Source organism: Pholis gunnellus, assembly GCF_910591455.1.
Source record: "Pholis gunnellus genome assembly, chromosome: 23".
Lineage (NCBI taxonomy): Eukaryota > Metazoa > Chordata > Actinopteri > Perciformes > Pholidae > Pholis > Pholis gunnellus.
This window is the reverse complement of record NC_136550.1, coordinates 4,207,414-4,227,300: the sequence shown is the minus strand read 5'-3', so window position 1 is coordinate 4,227,300 and position 19,887 is coordinate 4,207,414. Positions and strand designations below refer to the sequence as shown.

General features: G+C 46.3%; 1 protein-coding gene across 1 annotated transcript in view; it reads right to left on the bottom strand.

Annotated features, from left to right (window-relative positions):
- The window catches only part of pacs1 (phosphofurin acidic cluster sorting protein 1), a 36,440-nt gene continuing 16,553 nt past the window's right edge, over nt 1–19,887 (bottom strand). Inside the window, exons 2-24 of the mRNA XM_079184723.1 lie at nt 15,677–15,764; nt 14,840–14,929; nt 13,554–13,679; nt 10,470–10,614; nt 10,292–10,383; nt 8,976–9,053; nt 7,212–7,271; nt 6,185–6,345; nt 5,556–5,649; nt 4,254–4,337; nt 3,853–3,974; nt 3,594–3,729; nt 3,154–3,258; nt 2,887–2,993; nt 2,097–2,251; nt 1,736–1,846; nt 1,532–1,634; nt 1,409–1,451; nt 1,281–1,323; nt 1,042–1,183; nt 683–921; nt 448–567; nt 1–296 (exon numbers count right to left, since the gene is read on the bottom strand). Coding sequence (XP_079040849.1) covers nt 178–296; nt 448–567; nt 683–921; nt 1,042–1,183; nt 1,281–1,323; nt 1,409–1,451; nt 1,532–1,634; nt 1,736–1,846; nt 2,097–2,251; nt 2,887–2,993; nt 3,154–3,258; nt 3,594–3,729; nt 3,853–3,974; nt 4,254–4,337; nt 5,556–5,649; nt 6,185–6,345; nt 7,212–7,271; nt 8,976–9,053; nt 10,292–10,383; nt 10,470–10,614; nt 13,554–13,679; nt 14,840–14,929; nt 15,677–15,764 — 2,563 coding nt within the window. The 3' untranslated portion in view covers nt 1–177. The remainder of the gene's footprint in view (nt 297–447; nt 568–682; nt 922–1,041; nt 1,184–1,280; nt 1,324–1,408; nt 1,452–1,531; nt 1,635–1,735; nt 1,847–2,096; nt 2,252–2,886; nt 2,994–3,153; nt 3,259–3,593; nt 3,730–3,852; nt 3,975–4,253; nt 4,338–5,555; nt 5,650–6,184; nt 6,346–7,211; nt 7,272–8,975; nt 9,054–10,291; nt 10,384–10,469; nt 10,615–13,553; nt 13,680–14,839; nt 14,930–15,676; nt 15,765–19,887) is intronic.

The following is a 19,887-nucleotide window of genomic DNA, read 5'->3' as shown; positions in this document are numbered from 1 at the left end:
TCCAAAGAGAAACAAGACGACTGTAGCCTGAATGAAACTAAAGAAAGAAAGAAAGTCCAGCCCCCCCCCGGACGTCTTCCCTCACATCAGCGGGTGCTGTGAGGCGGAGGTGTTAACGGGATCGGGGAGAGTCGATGGTCCAGTCGGGGGTCAGAAGGAGTCGGCTGGCGCTCACCCCTAGCAGGGCGGCTTGCTGTAGCCGTAGAGTCCGACAGGCAGGTATTTGACGTGAGTGGGCCACTGGGCGGCCAGCTGGAAGAACTTCACCTCGTTCCACTCCACGCCGTCGATGGACACTGGAAGGAAACGGAAGCAACACAGTTCAAAACATCAGCTGGATAACAGACTAATGAAATAAAACAAGAAGAGAAAAACCACTACAGTGCCACGCAAAAACAAAGCTTTCAGGACATGGCGGTACGGGACCGTCCCGATCCTCCAGGCTACCTTTCAGGATGGTCTGTTGCTGCTTGGCAGAGCAGATGAGGCGGCTGATGCCCTCAATGACCTGGCTCTTGGAGTCTAGATCCTTCTCCTTTGGCTTCTTTCCCAGGAAGATGGTGGGAACTGAAGAGAGGCAGGGAGAGGGATTGTTATGCGTGTGTTCACACGATTACGTGCTTGGACCTAGAGCATTCCTCTGACATCTCCCATCTGATGAGTTCCACTCTTTTGAGCTCACCTTTCTTGTTCTTCTCCTTGGTGACCACGGTCATGGCCATGGTGCTGATCTGGGCCTGTGGCTCGCTGCTGCCCTCTCCTGGTAGCCGGCTGACCTGCAGCGAGCGGAAGGCGCTCTTCAGCGTGTTCTTGCAGCCCGTGTCGCGCCGCTCGCCCTCGCGCCGCTTCTCGGCCAGAGAGGCCAGCCAGTAGTCGACCTGCAGGCCGATGGCGTCCACGCCGTGAGACATGCTGGGACTCCTGTGGACAGAAACCACAGTCTCCATTTCTTCTTCCGTCTTCAGTAGGCAGGCTGGCTTTCTGTTCAGTAGCATCAACGTCTTAGACAGGAAGAGAAAGAAGGGAGGAAGCGAGTCTTACCCTTGTACTGTCAGGACGCTGCCCATGGAGGGGGAGGAGGGAGGCGTGGCTGCCTCTTTAATCATCCCCGTGGGGGAGCCGTGGGAGGGGGGAGATGTGGAGGGGACAGCCAAGCTCACCGCCACGCCTTCTTCATTGTCTCCTTAAAAAGAAAAACACCAAACGAAAATGAACATTATCGCATCGGCAGCAGCAATGATGAGTTTGTGGCGTCCGTTAAAACTGTTTCAAACACTCACCTGTTGGAGAAGGACCCGACTCGATAAGACCAACCTTCACCACCTGGAAAAACAAGCAAAATATGAAAATGATCATCAATAATCTATCATTTTAGACTTTTATTGGTGACCTAGGAGTGAAATCGTACCCCTATGAACGGAATAAACTTCTGGTAGGAGTCTTCATCTCGCCTGGAGCGGGACAGAAAGAGCAGAGATCAGAGTAAACACACACAGAGTCACTTGTGTGTTGAAGTGGCGTCTGTACTCACGTCCTGTGTTTGCAGGTGAGCATGGCCTCGGCGATGGGCAGCTGGTGCGTGACCGTGGCTCCGCTGATGTACTGGGAGATTCTTGCCGCGACATCCAACTGATCTGGAGGTGACGGGGGAGGGAAAACAAATGAGTGTTTGTGTCAGCCGTTGAGGCTGCATGTGTTTATCTGAAGCGACGGGGGGACGGGGGGGGGATGGTACCTGTCTGCGGCGGCTCGGAGCGGCTGAACACGTCTCTCCACGCCCCGTCCAGGAAGGAGGAGCTGTAGCGGTTATCGAGGGCGCCGAGGTGCTTGGCCACCGGGTGGGAGCCTGATGAAGAGGACGGAGGGAAGGGAAGGAAAGAGGAAGGAGTTGAGCAACAACAAAAAACGAGACATAGTCAGCTCTTTATGAGGTGGAACTGTAGCGCCACAGTGCACCTTTCAAGATACAAGTGACTGTGTGTAATGGATGTCTGGAAAATGGAAAGAACAGTAGGTTTGTCACTCCCCAGATGGTTTCCCCCGCAAAGTGATAAAAACCTCGCTGCGGCATGACTCTGCAGGAGAGACCCTCTTACCCAGAGGCACAACCAGGAAGCGCATGTGGTTGAGCCAGTCGGACGTTTTGTTGGCGAGCTGAGTGACAAAGAACTGCAGGATGGCTCCGAGGTAACTCTGGCTGCCCACCGCCGCCACCTTCACCGCTCTGGGCATGGACGAGTTACAGTTACAGCTGCAGAGAGAGAGAGAGAGAGAGAGAGAGAGGGAGGGGGTGTTATCAGTGCTGTGTTGTCACATCCATCAAATACATATAAATATACACATTTTTGAAATCATGGAATCCCTCACCTAGACGTCAAAACAGGTATTTATACTGAATCGTTTCATCTAAAAATCCTTACATTTGAGATGCTGGTAATTGTGAGCGTTTAGCATTTGTTCTTGATAAGAGTTCCAGGTTTCATGACCGTATACAACCCAAAACAAATGGAGCCTCTGACATGAATGTATTTGTATCGCTGTATCACTATTTGTATCGTATTTAGATGCTTCGGGGAAGTCCACTGCAAGTAAACTAAATACGTGAGAGCGAGAGAGGGTGACGGGATGGAGAAAAAAGGGAAGATATAAGGGAGATATAAAAAGTATTGTTTTGGCATAAAGCAAAGTGATAGATAAGGGCAACGACGAGGAGGAGGGAGAGATGTGGGGGAAGAAGAGAAGAGGGTCGAACAGAGGACAGAAAAATAAGGCTTTAGAGAAGAAGAAAAGACTAAATGAGTCATCCTGCAAACCAAAGGAGGCTATAACTCAGATAATGAGTGTGTGTGTGTGTGTGAGTGTGTGTGAGAATCACAAAAGACTCACAACTTCTGGATGCGGGTGAGCACAGCCGACAGCACCGCCTGGATTTCAGCCGACGAACACGTGCAGACCACCGGGTGTCTCTGCACCTGCAGCTGCTCTGCGACGTACTGCAACACGAAAGGTGAAGCATGCACGATCAAAACAGAAAAGCGGCCACCAGATGTCGTTGGAGAAATGCTTCACATGCACGCACACACGCACACACACACACACACACATACACACATACACACACAAACACACACACACTCACACAAATACACTCACCTGCCCCTGCCAGTCGCTGACATTGACCAAGATGAGGCTCTCAGGCAGCGCAGAGTCCGACAACAGAATCTGGTTCAGCTGGTCGTACACGACCTTCCTCAGGAGCTACACACACACACACACACACACACACACACACACACACGCTCAGTACATAACCCCCTCTACAGCAACACATTTACTCTTCAGATGACTCATCAGCACATACATAATTCATTTCTGAGCTCCAGGCGAGTCATAGATCCTCAGGATGCATTTGTGTTCTTTACTTTGGGAAAAGACCAGAAGGGAGCGAGTAGAGGAGGCCACGGAACAAAGGCAGCTGTTTTTATTAATTTATTCATTTAAAGTGAGAATCCCTTCACTGCAACATGAGGATTTATGTCTGTGTGCGAGGTTAAAATGGAGCCGATATGATCCTAAAAGGAACGCTCGCTCACCGGCGTGCTGTGGCCCAGCTCCGGGGATCTCTCCGAGTCTGAGCTGTTGGTGCGTTCACTCAAAGGTTTGGACAGCTGTCGCTCCTTCATGGGGGTGCTGATGCGCTTCTGCCTGGGCGTGTGGCCTCCGTCCAACCTGGGGGGGGGGGGGGGGGGGGGGGGGTGAGACGACAAAGGAACATCACGTATCTCCTAAATATCCGGTGTTTGATGCAGAGAAGAGGCGACACAATAGTTACATCTTCTGCAGTTTCGTTACCTCGGCGAAGGCATGGCCTGGATTTCACTTTTGCTGCTCTTCATGGGTGTACGGGGTTTCTCTGCCACGGACACCGTGATGCAGGGGCCCACCTCAGCAAACAGCTCTTGATCTGTTAGCTCCTACACACACAATGACAGACCGTCAGTGTCATAAAAAAGGAGATACAGGCAATCCTAAAGCCATCTTCCCCGACACTTCCTCCCTTTTGTTTTTCCTCTGTTCTCTCCGAGTCTCTCAATCTGTCTCACTTACAGCACAGATGGTAGCTAATCGCCCCTCGGAGTGATATTAACAAAGATCCCGGCACACCATTAATTCCATCTCCCTCACACACACACACACACACACACACACACACACACACACACACACACACACACACACTATAAGAGCCGTACCAGTGTGTCGGTCTCAGACAGGGCCTCCTCCAGGTTGCGGCTGCGGGACAGTTTCATCTTCTCCAGAGGAGGCTGCTCCCCCTGCTGGTGAGACGAGGAAGCAGCAGTCAGTCTACGAGGCTTAATGACACTCCGGAGTCAGTAAATAAAACTGGAACAACATAGGTCATTATGCAGCAACAGGAAGAAATAAACATCCCAACATAACAATCCTAACGCAACAGCTGCGATGCCCGAAAGATATTGGTTTTCCTCCGCTTCTTTCATTAGTTTCATTAGCGCGCGGCGCATTAACAGAAATAAAAAGCAGACTTTTAAGGAAGTGTCACAACAGCAAAAGGCTTACTTCAGTGTTTCCCTGAAAGCAGGAACTGCAGCTGTTTGAATGCAGCCGAAAACATCCAGTGAAATCCTTTCAAACACACTTTGTATTGAGCAGATGGCAGCCGTCAAAGAGCTGCTGGGTTTCTGCTCCATTCAAGGAAACGTTGCTGACATTTGTTGTACTTGCACAGTTGCCTCCCTGCTGGGCCATTTCCACCGGCTTCAGAGTCTGGATGTTTACCTCGTCGATGCGGAGTGGCACGCTGTTCTCCAAGCTTATGCCGCTTCAGTTCGTGGTGCATTTTTACACGGTTATTCTGTGAGTGTGTGCTACTTGGTGCCGCGTGTAAACAGTGAGTGTGAAATGAATCACTGGGAGAGGACTTAGTGAATAAAGCTCACTGTGTGCTTGTTATGACAACAGTCATGATTCGTGTAAATGGACTCTAAACTGTCATGATGCAAAAAGGTTTAAAAGGTTAAGTTCAGTACTATTTACCATGTTTAAGCGTCTAAGTGACTAATGGGGACAAACATTTTAGAAATAGGTCCATTATTGAGGGCGAACCCTGCAGACGACAGCAGCTAAACGGGCCGTAATGTAATCAGTCGGGACAACCGATGTACGTCCATTAGCCACTAACAGGCTCAGATTGTTATCGGACAACATTATGGAAAGAGGTCTGTTTGTTGTTGTGTCATGCAACTTTATATCTTAAAGTCAAGGCTGAATATTTAGATGATTTTGACTCTCGCGACATTTCAGAACGAGACACAATAAGGGTAAAGAGAAAAGGTTTTCTGTCGGGTTCTTTCCGTTTAGCGGCTGAACCGGCTCCAGAGTTACCTGGAGACGGACGCTCTTGTGGGAACAATAAACAACATACTCGTCAGCTCCGATGAGACGGAGGAAAACCAAAGAAACAGTCACAGGAGTGACGTTCCTGCTGATGCTGCTGCTGCTCCTCGGCTACTCACCGGGCTGAAAGTGTCTCGACCCAAACTGCCTTTGCTGTTCAGGCTGCCGATCTCCGTCTGGGAGCTGGACTGAGACATTCCTTCAAAGAACGGCCTGAAACACAAGAAAACTGACTTCTCTTCGGGGGCTTTTTTATAGATGACATTTTGACTTGTATCACATTTATTTTTATTGCTCCTTTTGCTTTGCAGGCTTTCATAGCACTACATTGTGCTGACACCATCAAATAGTGCTATTTAGAGCGCTTCATTATATTTTGAGCCCAAAAATTGAGGCCGAGTTCAAAAAGAAAGGACTAAAAATAAGTCATTTAAAAAATGGTTTATCTGCTGCTCTTCTGTTCTGTTATTGACATCCTAAGAATAAGACTTTCTGGGGGTCATAACAAAATGTTTTTATAGTTTTGACTCATTCAGAAGCTCAGGCTTAAAATAATAAAAACCCAGCTGTGTGTTTTTATACAACATATTTTAGGTTTTGGTTTACATTTGCATGGATTCAAAGTTAACTGATCCCATTCTGGCTCATGTAAGCCTCAAATAAACTGCAGTTAGCAGTTCTCACCAACAGAGGGCGCTCTGAATTGTCAATGGAGAGTATTCTGTAGGTGTGTGACTAGTCACGCTACCTCAGCTTAGGTTTGGGTGTGCTGAGGATGCTGTCCGTCTCCTCCATCTCCGGCCCGCTGTCGCTGGGGTTGTACATCTCCAGACTGTCGTAGAGCTCGTCCAGGTCCTCCTCCACCTCCTGGATCTGCTCCCTGGACACGTGCTCCAAGCCGAAACCGACCTGGACGGGAACGCACGGGGGACACGAGTGACTAAGAGACACGTCAATCCGTGACACTAAACATCCGGATGCATAAACTCTGAAGACCAATCACAGAGAGCTATTACAGATCCAGTGCCAATGCTCTTTTTTATCCATTAAACTGCATTTCATTTAAAACCTGTTTATCGCAGAGGGATTATTCGCAAAGGCACAAGCTCATCTACATGAAAGAAAAAGCAATTCATCAACGTATCTACGGTACATTTTTATATACGTGTTCATGCAAAAACATCACATTTGGGCAAGTGAGGATTAGTCCGTTTGTGTAACCCTATACAACAGCATGATAGGAATAAAACAGAACAAAGGAAAGACGTACTGGACAAATTAAACAAGACATTATTTTATAAACTACAAGAGAATAAATGACAGTAAGAAACTGACAAATAATGACAAAAAAACACGTATATATCTGCTACATAAAAGGCAAAAATGAAGGTTAAAAAAGACAAACAGAAGAAAAGCAGCCATGCTAACACAAAACAATGTTAGGAGAGAAACGCACACACACACACACACACACACACACACACACACACACACACACACACAAACACACACACACAGAGACTCAGATGCAGAAGTGTGAGCAGCGCCATGAACACACATTAAACACATTTCTGTGTTTAGTGTTTCAGCTGAACCTCAGTTGTTCCGCCACATCTCTCCCACACACCTCTCAAAGCCAAAACTGAAATACATGTCGACTTCACCTCTGAAGCAAACACACACACACACACACACACACACACACACACACACACACACACATGCATGAAGCGTGTACGTGTGATATCAGGAGGGCAAAAGGCTGAAGTGCGTACCTCATCGGTGACTTTAAACCTTTTCAGCAAGGCCACAAACTTCTGCTTGATGTTGGGTTGCTGTGTAGAGAGAGAGAGAGAGAGAGAGAGAGAACATGAGGAGACGAGATGCTCGTATGTATGTGTGTGTGTGTGAGGGAGGGAGAGAGATTTAATGGATACACCACCACGACATGTTTCTGCATGTCGCCCTCAGCAGAAGTGTTATCGATACAGATGTTTCTGTGAATTGCATCCTGGGTTATTTAAGTGGAATAGGCGCGAGCGTGCGTGTTTATTGAGGCTGTCAATTTGACGCCTCCCATCGCAGATGTTTGCCTGCATGAGTACAAAGGGCTGTTTATGTATTTAACAAAGAGATGTATTTAACAAAGAGATATATTTAACAAAGAGATATACAGGTTATTAAAAGAGACTGCTCGGGTTGTCTTTGAAGTTTGACAAATAAATGATGGCTGTTAGCTCGACTGTATTGTTCTATGAAAGGCAGTGAGTCTTCAGCTGCGTGGACTATTTAAACACTTCTATTTTAACCTTTTTTAACCCTTCAATAACAGGTTGATCCGGCCGTGACGGAGCAACATCGGCATTCATTTGGAGTCCTCCTCACGTCTTAATACGGCAATGCTTACGACTGTGTCATAATAACATACTTACAGTTTGCTTTTGGACTGTTTACACTGAGGTAGCTTACTTACATTTTTACCTGAAACGATTGTAATAGGGGCCATTTTATTACCTCTTTAATTTGGAGATATTATCTGTTCTTATTTTGATTAGTAAAAATGCGTTTATCTTTATATTTATTCAAAGGGTGTATAATCAGAAGCTCATTTCTCTCCAGTTTTTCTTTTCACAAACTTTTAGCCGGAGGGAGCCCAACAATATTTGGATGCGTGGGGGCACACAAGTTCAGATCTGGGTGTTTTTGGTGAAAATCAGCTTTGAGCGAAGCTTTCATCATCAACGTAAGTGGAAGTCTGAGAGGCGTTAGAGAGCTGCTGTGTGTTGGAGGTCGCGTCCTAATTCGCTGCTAGAAAAGTGGAGAGCGTCGACTTCATGCTCGACACTGGGGATGTAAATGTTTCTCCGTGTGTGTGTGTCTGCAAACTGCAGTACGGGGCTGTTGTAATGTCTTTGGAGTGTGTGCTTATGTTCAACATGTGTGTGTTATTCAACTAAAGCAGCGCAGAAATTATGGTTATGGTGTGTGTGTGTGTGTGTGTGTGTCTGTTGTCCACAGGCGGTGGTGTTGGGGAGCAGCAGTGACAATCTCACAGAGACCTCCATTAATAACCTGCTGAGACAAACCCCTGCTGCTGCTGCTGTGCACACACACACACACACACACACACACACACACACACACACACACACACACGCACACACACACAGAAGGTGAATGTTTTTGAGGGAGCTTGTGGAGACTTGTTTCAATGTTTTTCTCCCGGAAAATTGGCCTGAATTACATGTCCCGAGAATGAGAGGGAAAAAATGGATTTTTAGAAAAACCAATGAAAGGAGAAGAAGGGAGGGAGGGAGGAAATAAGGGAGGGAGGGGGAGATGGAGGAGCAGATAAGGAGGAGAGGTTGAATGAGGTGAGGTAAGAGGCAGATGAGGGCGAGGGTTGCGGAGTCCAGTCGCATCAAATTTATTTTGAAAAGGGCTTTTTTTCATGAAACGGGCTCGCCGCAAATTGCTTTGCAGGCAAAACAAGTCGACCAGATAGAAAAACAGACATATAGAGGGAGGGAGGGTCTTACCCTGGTGATGGCGGCATTGGAAGGGAGCTTGCGCCTCGGTTTCTTCTTCCTCACCTCGTCTTCTTCGTCATATAGATACTAAGAGAGAGGGAGGGAGGAGGAAAAGGAGAAGCGAGGCAGAGGGAGGAAGAGGAGAGGTTAACTCCGGGTTATTACAACTCCGGTGTTAAAGCATAAGGCTGTCAACGAATCCCATTAAAAAGCCAAAAGCAACAACGAACAGATCGAACTAACAAGCGCAGTGTGTGAGCCTCCATTGTTGCACTCTGTGTTCTTTGTAATCCAGTTCACTGTCCGGGTGCTCCTGATAAGCCTGAGTGCAAACAAAGCATATTAATCCACAGCTTCAAATAGTCCCAAACAAATGCTCCATTTCCTCTGGTTAGACTCACGTTTGAGAGACCGAAACTAGTAGAAAGCAGGCAGACAGGCAGGTAGGGAAGTCAGATAAGGACGGCGGTATTCTTAGTGTTGACGATAAGAAACTCTCACAGCCTTATTTTCCTATTTGATAACATTGTGCTGCTGAGGTCTGGGATCATACAGCAACGTCAAACAGGGTCAGAAACATGGGTGAGTGTGTTTAAAACCTGTCTGTGACCGATCAGCTTCTTTTTGAGCGGTTTTGCCATCGTGGCCTCAAATCTCAGCAGTCGACTTGGTGAGAAAAAGATCCTAATTATAAAGCAGCTGTGACCAATTTGGTCTTTTTCCCCTTTATTCTGTCTCGTCTCACTGCTCCGGTCCTGCAGTAGCTTGCCTCACCCCTGCAACATCAACTCCCCCCCCCCCCCCCCCTCTCTCCCCCTCCTTTCAGCCTTTTCAATGCGGCCTCCAAAGCCGTGTTGCTCCCTTCTTATCTCTCCCTGCTGTCTGTTTGCTCCCTTTCAAGCTCTCTTCCAAACCTCCTCGCCCCTCTCTCTCTCTCTCTCTCTCTCTCTCTCTCTCATAAGCCGAGAGAGAGAGAGAGAGAGAGAAGGTGACACAACAACAACAGTTGTTTGTGAACTCGTCCCCGGCTCATTCAACCTCTGCAACAGGAACAAATAAAGATGGCAGTGGGGCGGCCTAAGACGTTTCACTTTGAGCGAGGAGAACACAGATTATGACCTCACCACATCTCAAGCTGTCTTTATTACATGACGGGGTATTAAGATGTTATTTGAAAGGCTGATATTAAAGACATCTTAGGGAATTAGCTTAATATTTAAACCAAAAACTCCCCGTTGAGGACCGCGGAGGACAGATCCTATCTACGTTAGGCCGTACCTCTCAGGGCAACAGTGACGCCATTGTTTACACTTCTCCAAACACACCTGTCCGTGAATGGGGTCGTCGCTGCCTTCCTGTTCCGATGAGTAGCTCTCCTCCTCCTCTTCGGAGTAGTTGTCGATGTCCGGAGAGCGATCTGGAGAGACGGAGGACATTTGAGGAGAGAGGCAGAGAAAGAGAGAGAGAGAGAGAGAGACGGACGTGTTGAGACGACGTGCTCACCAGACATCTTTGCTTTGGGCCCCTCGTGGTCGATGGGCTGGCTGGACAGGGAGTAGACTCGGATCTCGGCGACGGGCACCGAGGCGTCCTTCAGCTGGCTGTGGAGCCCCAGGACCTGGGCCCCCTCGCTGGGGTGCTGCATCACCTGGACGTCGGGAAGACAGACAGACGTCGGAGTGAGCTGCACTAAATCTGAGCTTTGTATTATTATTTATGAAGACATCCTTCATCTTTTACAAAAAAGCACACAAGATGATGCCGTGTTCTTCCCATGATGCTTTGGGGGACGCACAAAGTGAAATTGTTTTTGGCAAAATGTTGTTTTTCTGAGATTTATTTATTATTTCAGAGTCAAATGAAAGCAAAAGGCAGTCTTCACTCTGAACGCGTCCCGATGTGGTTTAAAATAACTCTGAATAAGCATCTGAATGCTGAAATATGAGCATGCAAAGGAAAGAAAGTCAGATTGCATAAACTTCCACCAGAAATATTCTTATTTTACTCGTGTACACACACAGCGGGGATAAACACGGGACGTGATTTAAAGAGCGACAGATGAGAGAGGCGTTAACAAAGGCTCCGTAGACGCAGAGAGACACAGAGACAGTGAGGGAAGGAAACGAGGACGGACGTGAAGCAGATGTTGAGAGGAGGTGGATAACGGAACGAGGAGAAACAAAAAAGGAGGCTGAAGAAGAAAGGAGGGACAAAAAAACAGAAGCTGTCACCGACGACGCCACAGAAAGCACAAACATGGGAGGCATAACAAACAATTCCTCTGCAGCAAATGGCAGCATCGAGTCTCCTGTGTGTGTGTGTGTGTGTGTGTGTGTGTGTGTGTGTGTGTGTGTGCGTCTAACTGAGTGACATCTCTCTGCAGTCTGGTCACACTCAGAGAGTTAATGAAGTCTGAGCGGCTCGTTACGGAGGCAGCCTCACAAGGGAAGACATGACTGCTGTGCATCCATCCGGCTGGCTGAGGTTCAGCTAACCTGCGTCAGACGCTCCGGATGCCGTCGGTTAGCTCTAAAAGCCCCGCGCAGCGGCTCATTGGAACAGTCGGGGAGATGATTATGGAAATCTGAGGAGCTGTGTGTGTGCGTATTCATTGGGAAACGCCAGTTGAGCTTCTGAAAATGCTGCATTGACTCATGCAACGCATTATGCTCAAAAAACATACTTTTATCCCACAGCGTTATGTGCTGCGGGTGGAACTGAGGAAGCAAAATAATAGTAAAATGCAAGATAAAAAGAAAAACTCGCAAGATGTTGCACGATGAAGTCGTGTTAGGGGGTAAATGCAATAATTGCGTCGGTTAAAAACAATGACTCTGTAAGCAGTTTTTAATGCGTTGCAGAGGAAATGTTCCGGCTACTAAAGGCTTTTATTGGTTGTAAAACGGCGGTTACAACACTGTTATCCTTGAAGGTCTCAGTCAAATTAAAGCCTCGTAAAAGCACAAGCACGATAAATTAATTTAAAAAAATGTAGGCCCTGTCATTTTTATGTGATCTCACTGACATTTATTTCCTGTAAAATGTTGCTTTAGTGGTGACTTCATGGTGCACGTAAAGGTAAAAACCAGCGACGTGTCCTTTAACAGAAGAAACCCGGCTGCTCGGTATGCATCGGTTAGGGCGGAGCTATCTAGTGATTGACAGGTAGCTACCGGAGCAACCTCCACAGTCCAAATATAAATGTAGTTACACTTCAGAATGTCGCAGATAAAAAAATGATAAGAATCACAGGAAATGCGGGTGAATTAAACATGAAGTTGTGCTTTTATCATGTTTTCATTTTGAATAACTTCTGTAAGAGATTAAGTTTAGAGGCGAAACGTTCCTGGTTCAGCAGTTCATCCTCAGTCAGTGGAAGCAACACGTCGTATCACAGGAGCACCATCAAAGTGACGTTTCCTTGTGACTTGTGATGGGACTGCGTGTGCGTATAGCATGTGATTGTTGTGACACACACAGAGCTCTGGGCAGAGTTCAGACTTTCACTCTGCCTGTGAAGGGAAATGAGTTTGAACCTTTCATGCGTACGAGTCTGCGTTTGTGTCCTTTTGCCGTCTATGAAGCACAACCTGTCTGCTGGAAGACGCTTCATGAATACAAATTTGACTTTATTTTGCATGCAGAGGCAGCCAGCGGGCCAAAGACTGCAGCAACACATTATTTTGGTCCTTGGCTTGAAGTTCACAAGGACTATTTCTATATCTGTGTAGTCTATCAGCTTATTTCACTGTTGTTTAATTTCCATTTCATAAAAGACTCACACCAAACCTCGTACTTCATCAGGTCTGTATTTACGTCCTCTTCTGTCTATTTCGTGGAGAGCCGGTTTGTTCAAGGTGTTTCAAGCTGTAAATAATTCTGCGCCACCAGACAATCACACGTACAGACACGACACCCCATCAATCACAACCTTTTTTAAAGGTTTCATATTGCGAGGGGCTTTCGGCGGAGGCGTAACATTTTATTGGGGGTTTGATTTATGGCGACATTTATGAGAGGAAGGGACGCCGGGACAAAGATCGAAGTCTGAGTTTTTATCTGGAAGTGCACTTGCTTGGATTGAGTTTGAACGAAAGTTAAATGAAGGTTAAATACGTTCCCGAGTGATACCGGAGGAATATAGAATATCAGATCTGCATGAGAGGAGACCGTCTCTTGTGTTGATATTAGTTGGAAATCGGTTTGTGACGACGCCTCGAGAAACAAAGTCCAACTGAGATTGTGAAGCAGAAGGCAGAGGCTGCATGTTTAGGGAAATGAGCCTCTGACCGCTGGTTTGTTGGGTCAACAGCTCCGGTCAGCTGGGACGTTTGTGAGGGTGAAGAGGACGAGACTCCGCTGACTCGACAAACTCGCCCGCCGCCATGCCTTCACACATGCAGCTTAACCTTCAAAATGTGCCGAGCGGTTGTAAAGAGGAGCCTTTTCCTACACAGACTTTAACTAAATGAAATGTACGGATCCTTGTTTTTCTCTTCCCACTGAACAGTGAGATGGGTTTTCGTTTAAACCTCCATGTTGCATTTCGGTGTCACGCCGTTTGTTAAAAGAGTCGAGTCGTGATACCTCGGCCATGTTGATGAGGCCCAGGGCCAAGGTCTTGTAGCCCAGGATGGTCCGGTTCTTGTACCGCTTCCGTCGCTGCAGCATGATCTGAAGCTTGTTGGCGTCCCGCTTCAGGAAGTGCGGGTACTGCGGGTACAAACGCACACAAATACACACATGAGCAAACACAGGTGGGACCGTGGCTAGACGGGTTCAGACGCAGTGACATTTGTTCCCCAGGTCGTGATTATCAGGCCGACCGCTGCTTAACCGCGTCCTGACGTGTCAAACCACTTAGTCACAGCCTTACTATGACATAACCCTTCATTAAGTGTCTCACCGGCTGCACTATAAATGGAACAAAACCTACTCCTGTAACAATGTTCAAGGCCATGAAATCACTGTGCCGCTCGCTTTTTAATGGGCTTCCACTGCGCAGCGCTGCTGCCGGAAGGTAAATGTATAATGTATAATGTCTGGCTCACCACACTCGGTGACATCCAGAGAGAGAAACTCCCCGACCTTTTAGCAGCATTTAGAAAGATGGAAATTGGAAAAGGATGATTTAGAGCAGAAGAAAAGCCTGCTGGGAATTAAATTAACTGAGCTCGGCCTGAATGCACAGAGGTAGAGAAACGCTGCGTGAGCGTCGATGTTTATTACACGTTCAACTTTTTCATGACGATAGGATAAAAACACCATTTTATTCAAATTGACAATTACACATTGCATTGAAATGTTACAAAACTAAAGATGTTCCCATCAGCCTCAGTTGTACTTTGTGTTTAGTGCTAAGTAGCATTATGCTAACATGTTAAGATCCTGGACATTGTACATGTTATTCCTGCTTAATATCTGCATGTTTGTCATTGTGGGCATGGTAGCATGCTATTAGCGCCGCTAACCCTGAGTGCAGCCTCACAGAGCTGCTATGATGTTGTTTTTTTGCCCTGAATGTAGTCTATAAGGCAAGTCAACAAGTTCCAAAAAACAGGTTGAAGACGGTGCCAAGCACTACCCAGGAGCTAAGAAAAGAAAGCACTCCACACTGTGTGAAAAACAAGGCTTGATTTGTATTCAACTGTCAATCATTCTTCCAGTCTCATTGTGTTTTTTGACATCATTTATCTGTTGTGTATTTCCACCTTTAGAGTTTAGAATTTGAGAGAATGCACTTTTGTTGATGCGAGTTCAACTATTCATAAGGAAGATGTCAAAAACTTCTTGTGTTTTGTCAAAAGCACAAGAACAAAGTTTTTGTTTGACTTTTGACTGACAGACTCACTCTCTGAACCTTTTGTCTTTACCTGCAGGGAGAAGGTGAGCTGCAGGTCGGTCTCCGTCAGTCCCGCTGAGGACAGCAGGATCTCGTTGGAGCGCAGGATCCGCTTGGAGCCCTGAGGAGGAGACACAAAGGAGAGAACGTCACGGGAGCAGGGCAAAAAAGCAGAAGAAGAAGAAGAAAGTGACAGATAGGAGGGAGCAGAGAGAAGGAAGAGTGAGCAAGTGGCAGCATGGAGGAATTAAAACCACTTAAAGTGTATTATGTGCCAGAGACAGCAGAGAATCTGTCAGTTTACTTAAAGAGAAAACAAGATGGGGATGATGGTGATGAGGGAAAACAAGCCAAGGAGCAGAAACTGGGAGCGGAGCCACAGCCCTCATTCGTATCATGTGTCAGAAACTGGAAGGGTTTAGTTGTTTTACTTCTATTACGGACAAGACGGGGACGGAAAACCTGATTTAGAGAACACAACTGTGGAGGAGTTGCACAAGTATTCTGGCTGTAAACAGAGAGGAGGAAGTGTGTCCAGCTCCAACAAGCTGACTCGACAAAACAATGAACAACTCCTACAGAAACCTAAAAAAAAACAATTAAAAGAATGCTCATTTTGTGGCTTATTCAGCAGCATTTCAACATCTACTGGTCAACTGGTTTGATTCGCTTGAAGAGAAAGAGAAATTAAAGTCGTTAAGTCCTAAAATACAATTTTGCTGATTAAAGCCAAGCTTGAAAGACGGTTGACTCCGTTGTTTCATTGGGGTTTGAATATCTTTGTGTTTCATAGAATCATTTCAGGTTATATTATATATATCTCCATGTACAGAAGTATAGTTTTGAGAATGAAACCGAATCAAGTTACCTGCAGTTTGACGGCGATGACCACGGAGGTGAGGTCTTTGTCCAGCTCCTTCAGCATGATCAGCTTCTTCAGGGTCAGGTTGAACAGCCTGAAGACAGAACACAGGGAGGCCCGGGTTTAACGGACGTCACGGCACTTTCCATTCATTCCGTACATACGTAACCTTTACTGCGTGCAACTGCAATGTGAAAGCATGAATGCGTGTGCCTCATACAGCGGACCGTCACATGAAGGGAGAATGAAATGAAAAGGGACACTTGAAGGGTCCTTTAGTGCAGCTTTGTGTTCTTTCTGATGACAAGCTGTTAAAATTCAATTATGCCCCCGGTGGGACTGAAAATGGTTTGCTATTCTTGTAAAAGTGTCCTTTTTTCCAACTGAAGACAACACGTTCGTCAGCACACACACACACACACAAATAAGGATGCTCGATGTCTTCGATATGAGCAACAGTGTATAAGAAAGAAGAGCTCGTGAAAGTAGAATCTGAACGTCGGCCACAAGCTTCCTACCGCTTCACACATGCACACCGAGACAGAAAACTGTCCAAAAGCACGGCGACGCATACGAGCACTTTAAAAGAACTGAAATGTAATCGGAGAAAAGACTTCAGCCAAACAGCAGCTGTGCAGCCGCGGGTCAGTCCGTTCAATAATTCATCTCCGGGGCTTTAGAGGCAGAAAGTAAAACCACTAACAGAGACGTGCAGGGGCTTCAGAGTGATGGCGAGAAACACAAAGATGGATATAAATATGTTACGTGAATGAATGAATGGCTGAGGGACATTTAAACGGAGACAGTTGAGATCTGAGGATGAAAGACGTGGCTTTATTTTCCAGGACAGGATCATCTTTACTCAAAGAAGGAGAGGAGAGAAAGGTATGATAACATACGATGTAACGTTTAACTGCACAGGCCTGTGGAAGTAGTTTACAAACAGGCTCAGAAATGAGGACATTCCTAATCATTTAAAACATTTATAGAAGGGAATAAAAATGCTCTAATCTGGCATCGGGATAAAAGAGAAAGAAGATAAGCAGTAAATAAATAAAAGGATACGTATGTAGGACAAATATGTCGCAAACAATTACGATAACCAATTAACCGTTTAATTCATTTATGAAGTAAAAATGCCAAAAATGAGCTGGTTCCAACGTCTCAACTTTGTCTTTTCTCAAAGATTGGCTGCTTTTCTGTGTTTTGTAGCATTTTGATTTGAGTACATTTTGCTATCAGTCCCCCGTATCCCTGCTCTGTGTACAGCCTGCCCTGCAGTCACACAGTAATCCATTCAACGGGACTGAAAACAATAGAAGAAGAAAAGCAATCAACACGATCAATAATGACAACAATAGGCTGAGCTGGACTGAAGGGGGGGGGGGGCTGATACACAGAAGTAATACTGAAACTCCTACTAACAGCTGTAAAGATGAAAGGCAGACAGAATGGAAAAGTCTCCACTTTCTCATCTCACCTGGCTCTTCCTCCAGATCCCCCCCCCCCCCCCCCCCCCACTTACACTGCCTTTCATCTTCCTGTCAGAGACGGACGAGTGGCCACGGCTGCTGATGCAACCGTCCCAACACTCAGCCTCCCCCCAAAAGGCTTTCTGCACAAGATCAAAGTGGCCCGCAGAGGCTAAACCTATATGAATATAAAAAATAACAAAATCAATCTTTCCTCTGATAGAAAGGAACGGCTGAGTGCAGCTTCTGCTTACACCTGCTGGATGTGAGTGGAGTGATTCAAGGCAGAAAGATGGGGGGGGGGGGGGTCGATTTAGGGATGGGACTGAAGCACATGGGGGTCAGCCATTAGGGAGGCTAGAAAAACCACTTTACACCTGAAAGAAAGAGCAGTAAATCTTCACGTCTGAGGCTGAAATGTAAAGAATGTTTGGCATCTTTCTGCACACATCAGACACCTGCTCGGCTTCCCTCCCAGAGCGAGATCCATCACAGAGCTGTCGAGATCGCCGGCCATCGTAGCTGTACGTTATAGCTTCTGGAGGGTCCTTAAACTCCTTTAAAAGGATGAATGGAATCTGGAACAAGACGTCATCAGTGCCTCGGATAAACTAAGAACATCAGGACCAAGGAAATCTAAGCAGTACCTCAACCTCTGTACTCGTCTGAAATGAAAAAACTAAGAGAGGAATGACGATAAACAACAACTTTGGTCCTTAGCTGCTGGTTTGTATTCATTCTCTGACTCGTATCTGCGTCACTCTTTTCTCTACTACTGTGAGAATCCCCTCCTGGATGAGACAATCAGCCAAATGCTTTCAAATGAAATAAAAACCCCGAGCTCCAGCCTCGACTGCCACACTGTTACGCCACAGACGACGAGGGGGGGTCACATCGTAAAAGGTCAAAAACAGTCCTTCCTCCTTCCTCCCCGGGTCCGGTTCTCACTTCTCCAGCCTGTCACCACACCTCCACCGTCGCTACGCGTTAGCGTCAAGCTACACAGAGGGACAGACCAGAGCGAAGCAGGACTCAAGGGAAACCACACAAGTGTACGAACAACACTAGAGCCTTTGATTGTACAGAGGAGAGTGGAACAATGGGAGGACAAATAACTACGAACCTGCGTCTACACTGAAACAGCTGGGATGCAACTATAAGCTGCAATGCATGAAACCAAATTTGTCTTTTTGGGAGTCCAGCTAAGCTGGGATTTCGATTGATTCCCAGCAGGATCTAAATCTCTTAGATCAGACTCTTGTTTTTAAGAAAGATTTGATGTATTCATCCGCTCAATGTCAACAACGATAATGTCTGGATAAAGCCGCAGACACCACAGGTGAACATCAGAGCCTCAGGTTGCAGTTCCTCTAACGGCTGCTGGCTCCAGGGTATTAGAAACGCTCCTACTAGGATAAAGAAACACACAGTTTCAGTTCTTCTGCTTCTGCAGACTCTAGTTCCAGTGAAGATGAAAGTCGGAGTTTACAGAACTTTCTTTGCTTTATTGACAGGTCCGAGCCAAACCCTAAATGTGCTAAATGTGGATTTTTTTATTGTTTTGGCTTCAAACAGCTGAGAAGATGACAACAATGAGGGAACATTTATCATTTAGCCTTTATCTAGAGACAACCCTGTCGGACGAGGAACTAAACTAAAAGTGAAACTCTCTTCAAATCCAAAAGACTCGGTTTCACTTTCAGTTCAGTTTCCAGTTGACAGTAGACAATCTCCTAAATATAGCATACGTCTTAAACATAAGCTTCCTAAACAAGCAAATAAGTGGACCCTAACTGGAGATTGTTTTGAATATTTCGATGAATCAAGAAAGTCACTCAACAAAGCCGAATAATAGTCGTTTCCAATGTTCAAGTTCCTGTTTTTCCTCCGTTTTACATCCTTTTTTTTGTTGAATATTTGATGTTTTTTTTCACATTTTCTGAACTGATTAATCAGTCTGATGCATCCTTGGTAGTTAAATCCACACGCAGGACGGTTATTTATGCGCCCGTCCTCTGTTGTGAAACTGAGCTGCGGTCGTTGGACATTACGTAATAAAAGACAGGAAAGACCTCCGTCTGCAGGGTGTGTGTGTGTGTGTGTGTGTGCGTCCTCAGTGGGTTACTGAGTGCATCAATTTGTCATAGAAAGCCTTCCTGTTCCTGCAGGACAAACTGGGGAAGACCCCCCCCGCCTGACTCACCACCACTGAATAAATGTTTAATGCCCCTCCGGCGTCCGGCGCCTCGTGTTTTCCCAGCAGCCTTTGCTATTTGTCTGTTTATTAGCTGAAGAGAGGGCGGCCTGGGTGAGATGAGAGCGGGGGAGCTGACGGAGGGAGACAGCGGTTCAATAATGTCTGTGGGAAGATTGACCTCTGACATTTTGGAAAGGCCAGTCTCTGAAAAAAAGACAGCGGGTCGGTCACCCGTAGTCATGCACACACACACACACACACACACACACACACACACACACACACACACACACACACACACACACACACACACACACACACACACACACACACACACACACACACACACACACACACACACACACACATCAAATATCAAGCTACTAGAAGGAAAAGTAAGCTCTGCTCATTTACGGTATTTTTACCAAGATATTGAATAATATTTAGTCTGTAAAATGTCAAAGAACAGTGAAAAGTGTCATCAAGACAAACAGATGATAAATTCAAGCTAAAAAACGTGTGTGTGTGTGTGTGTGTGTGGCTTTAAG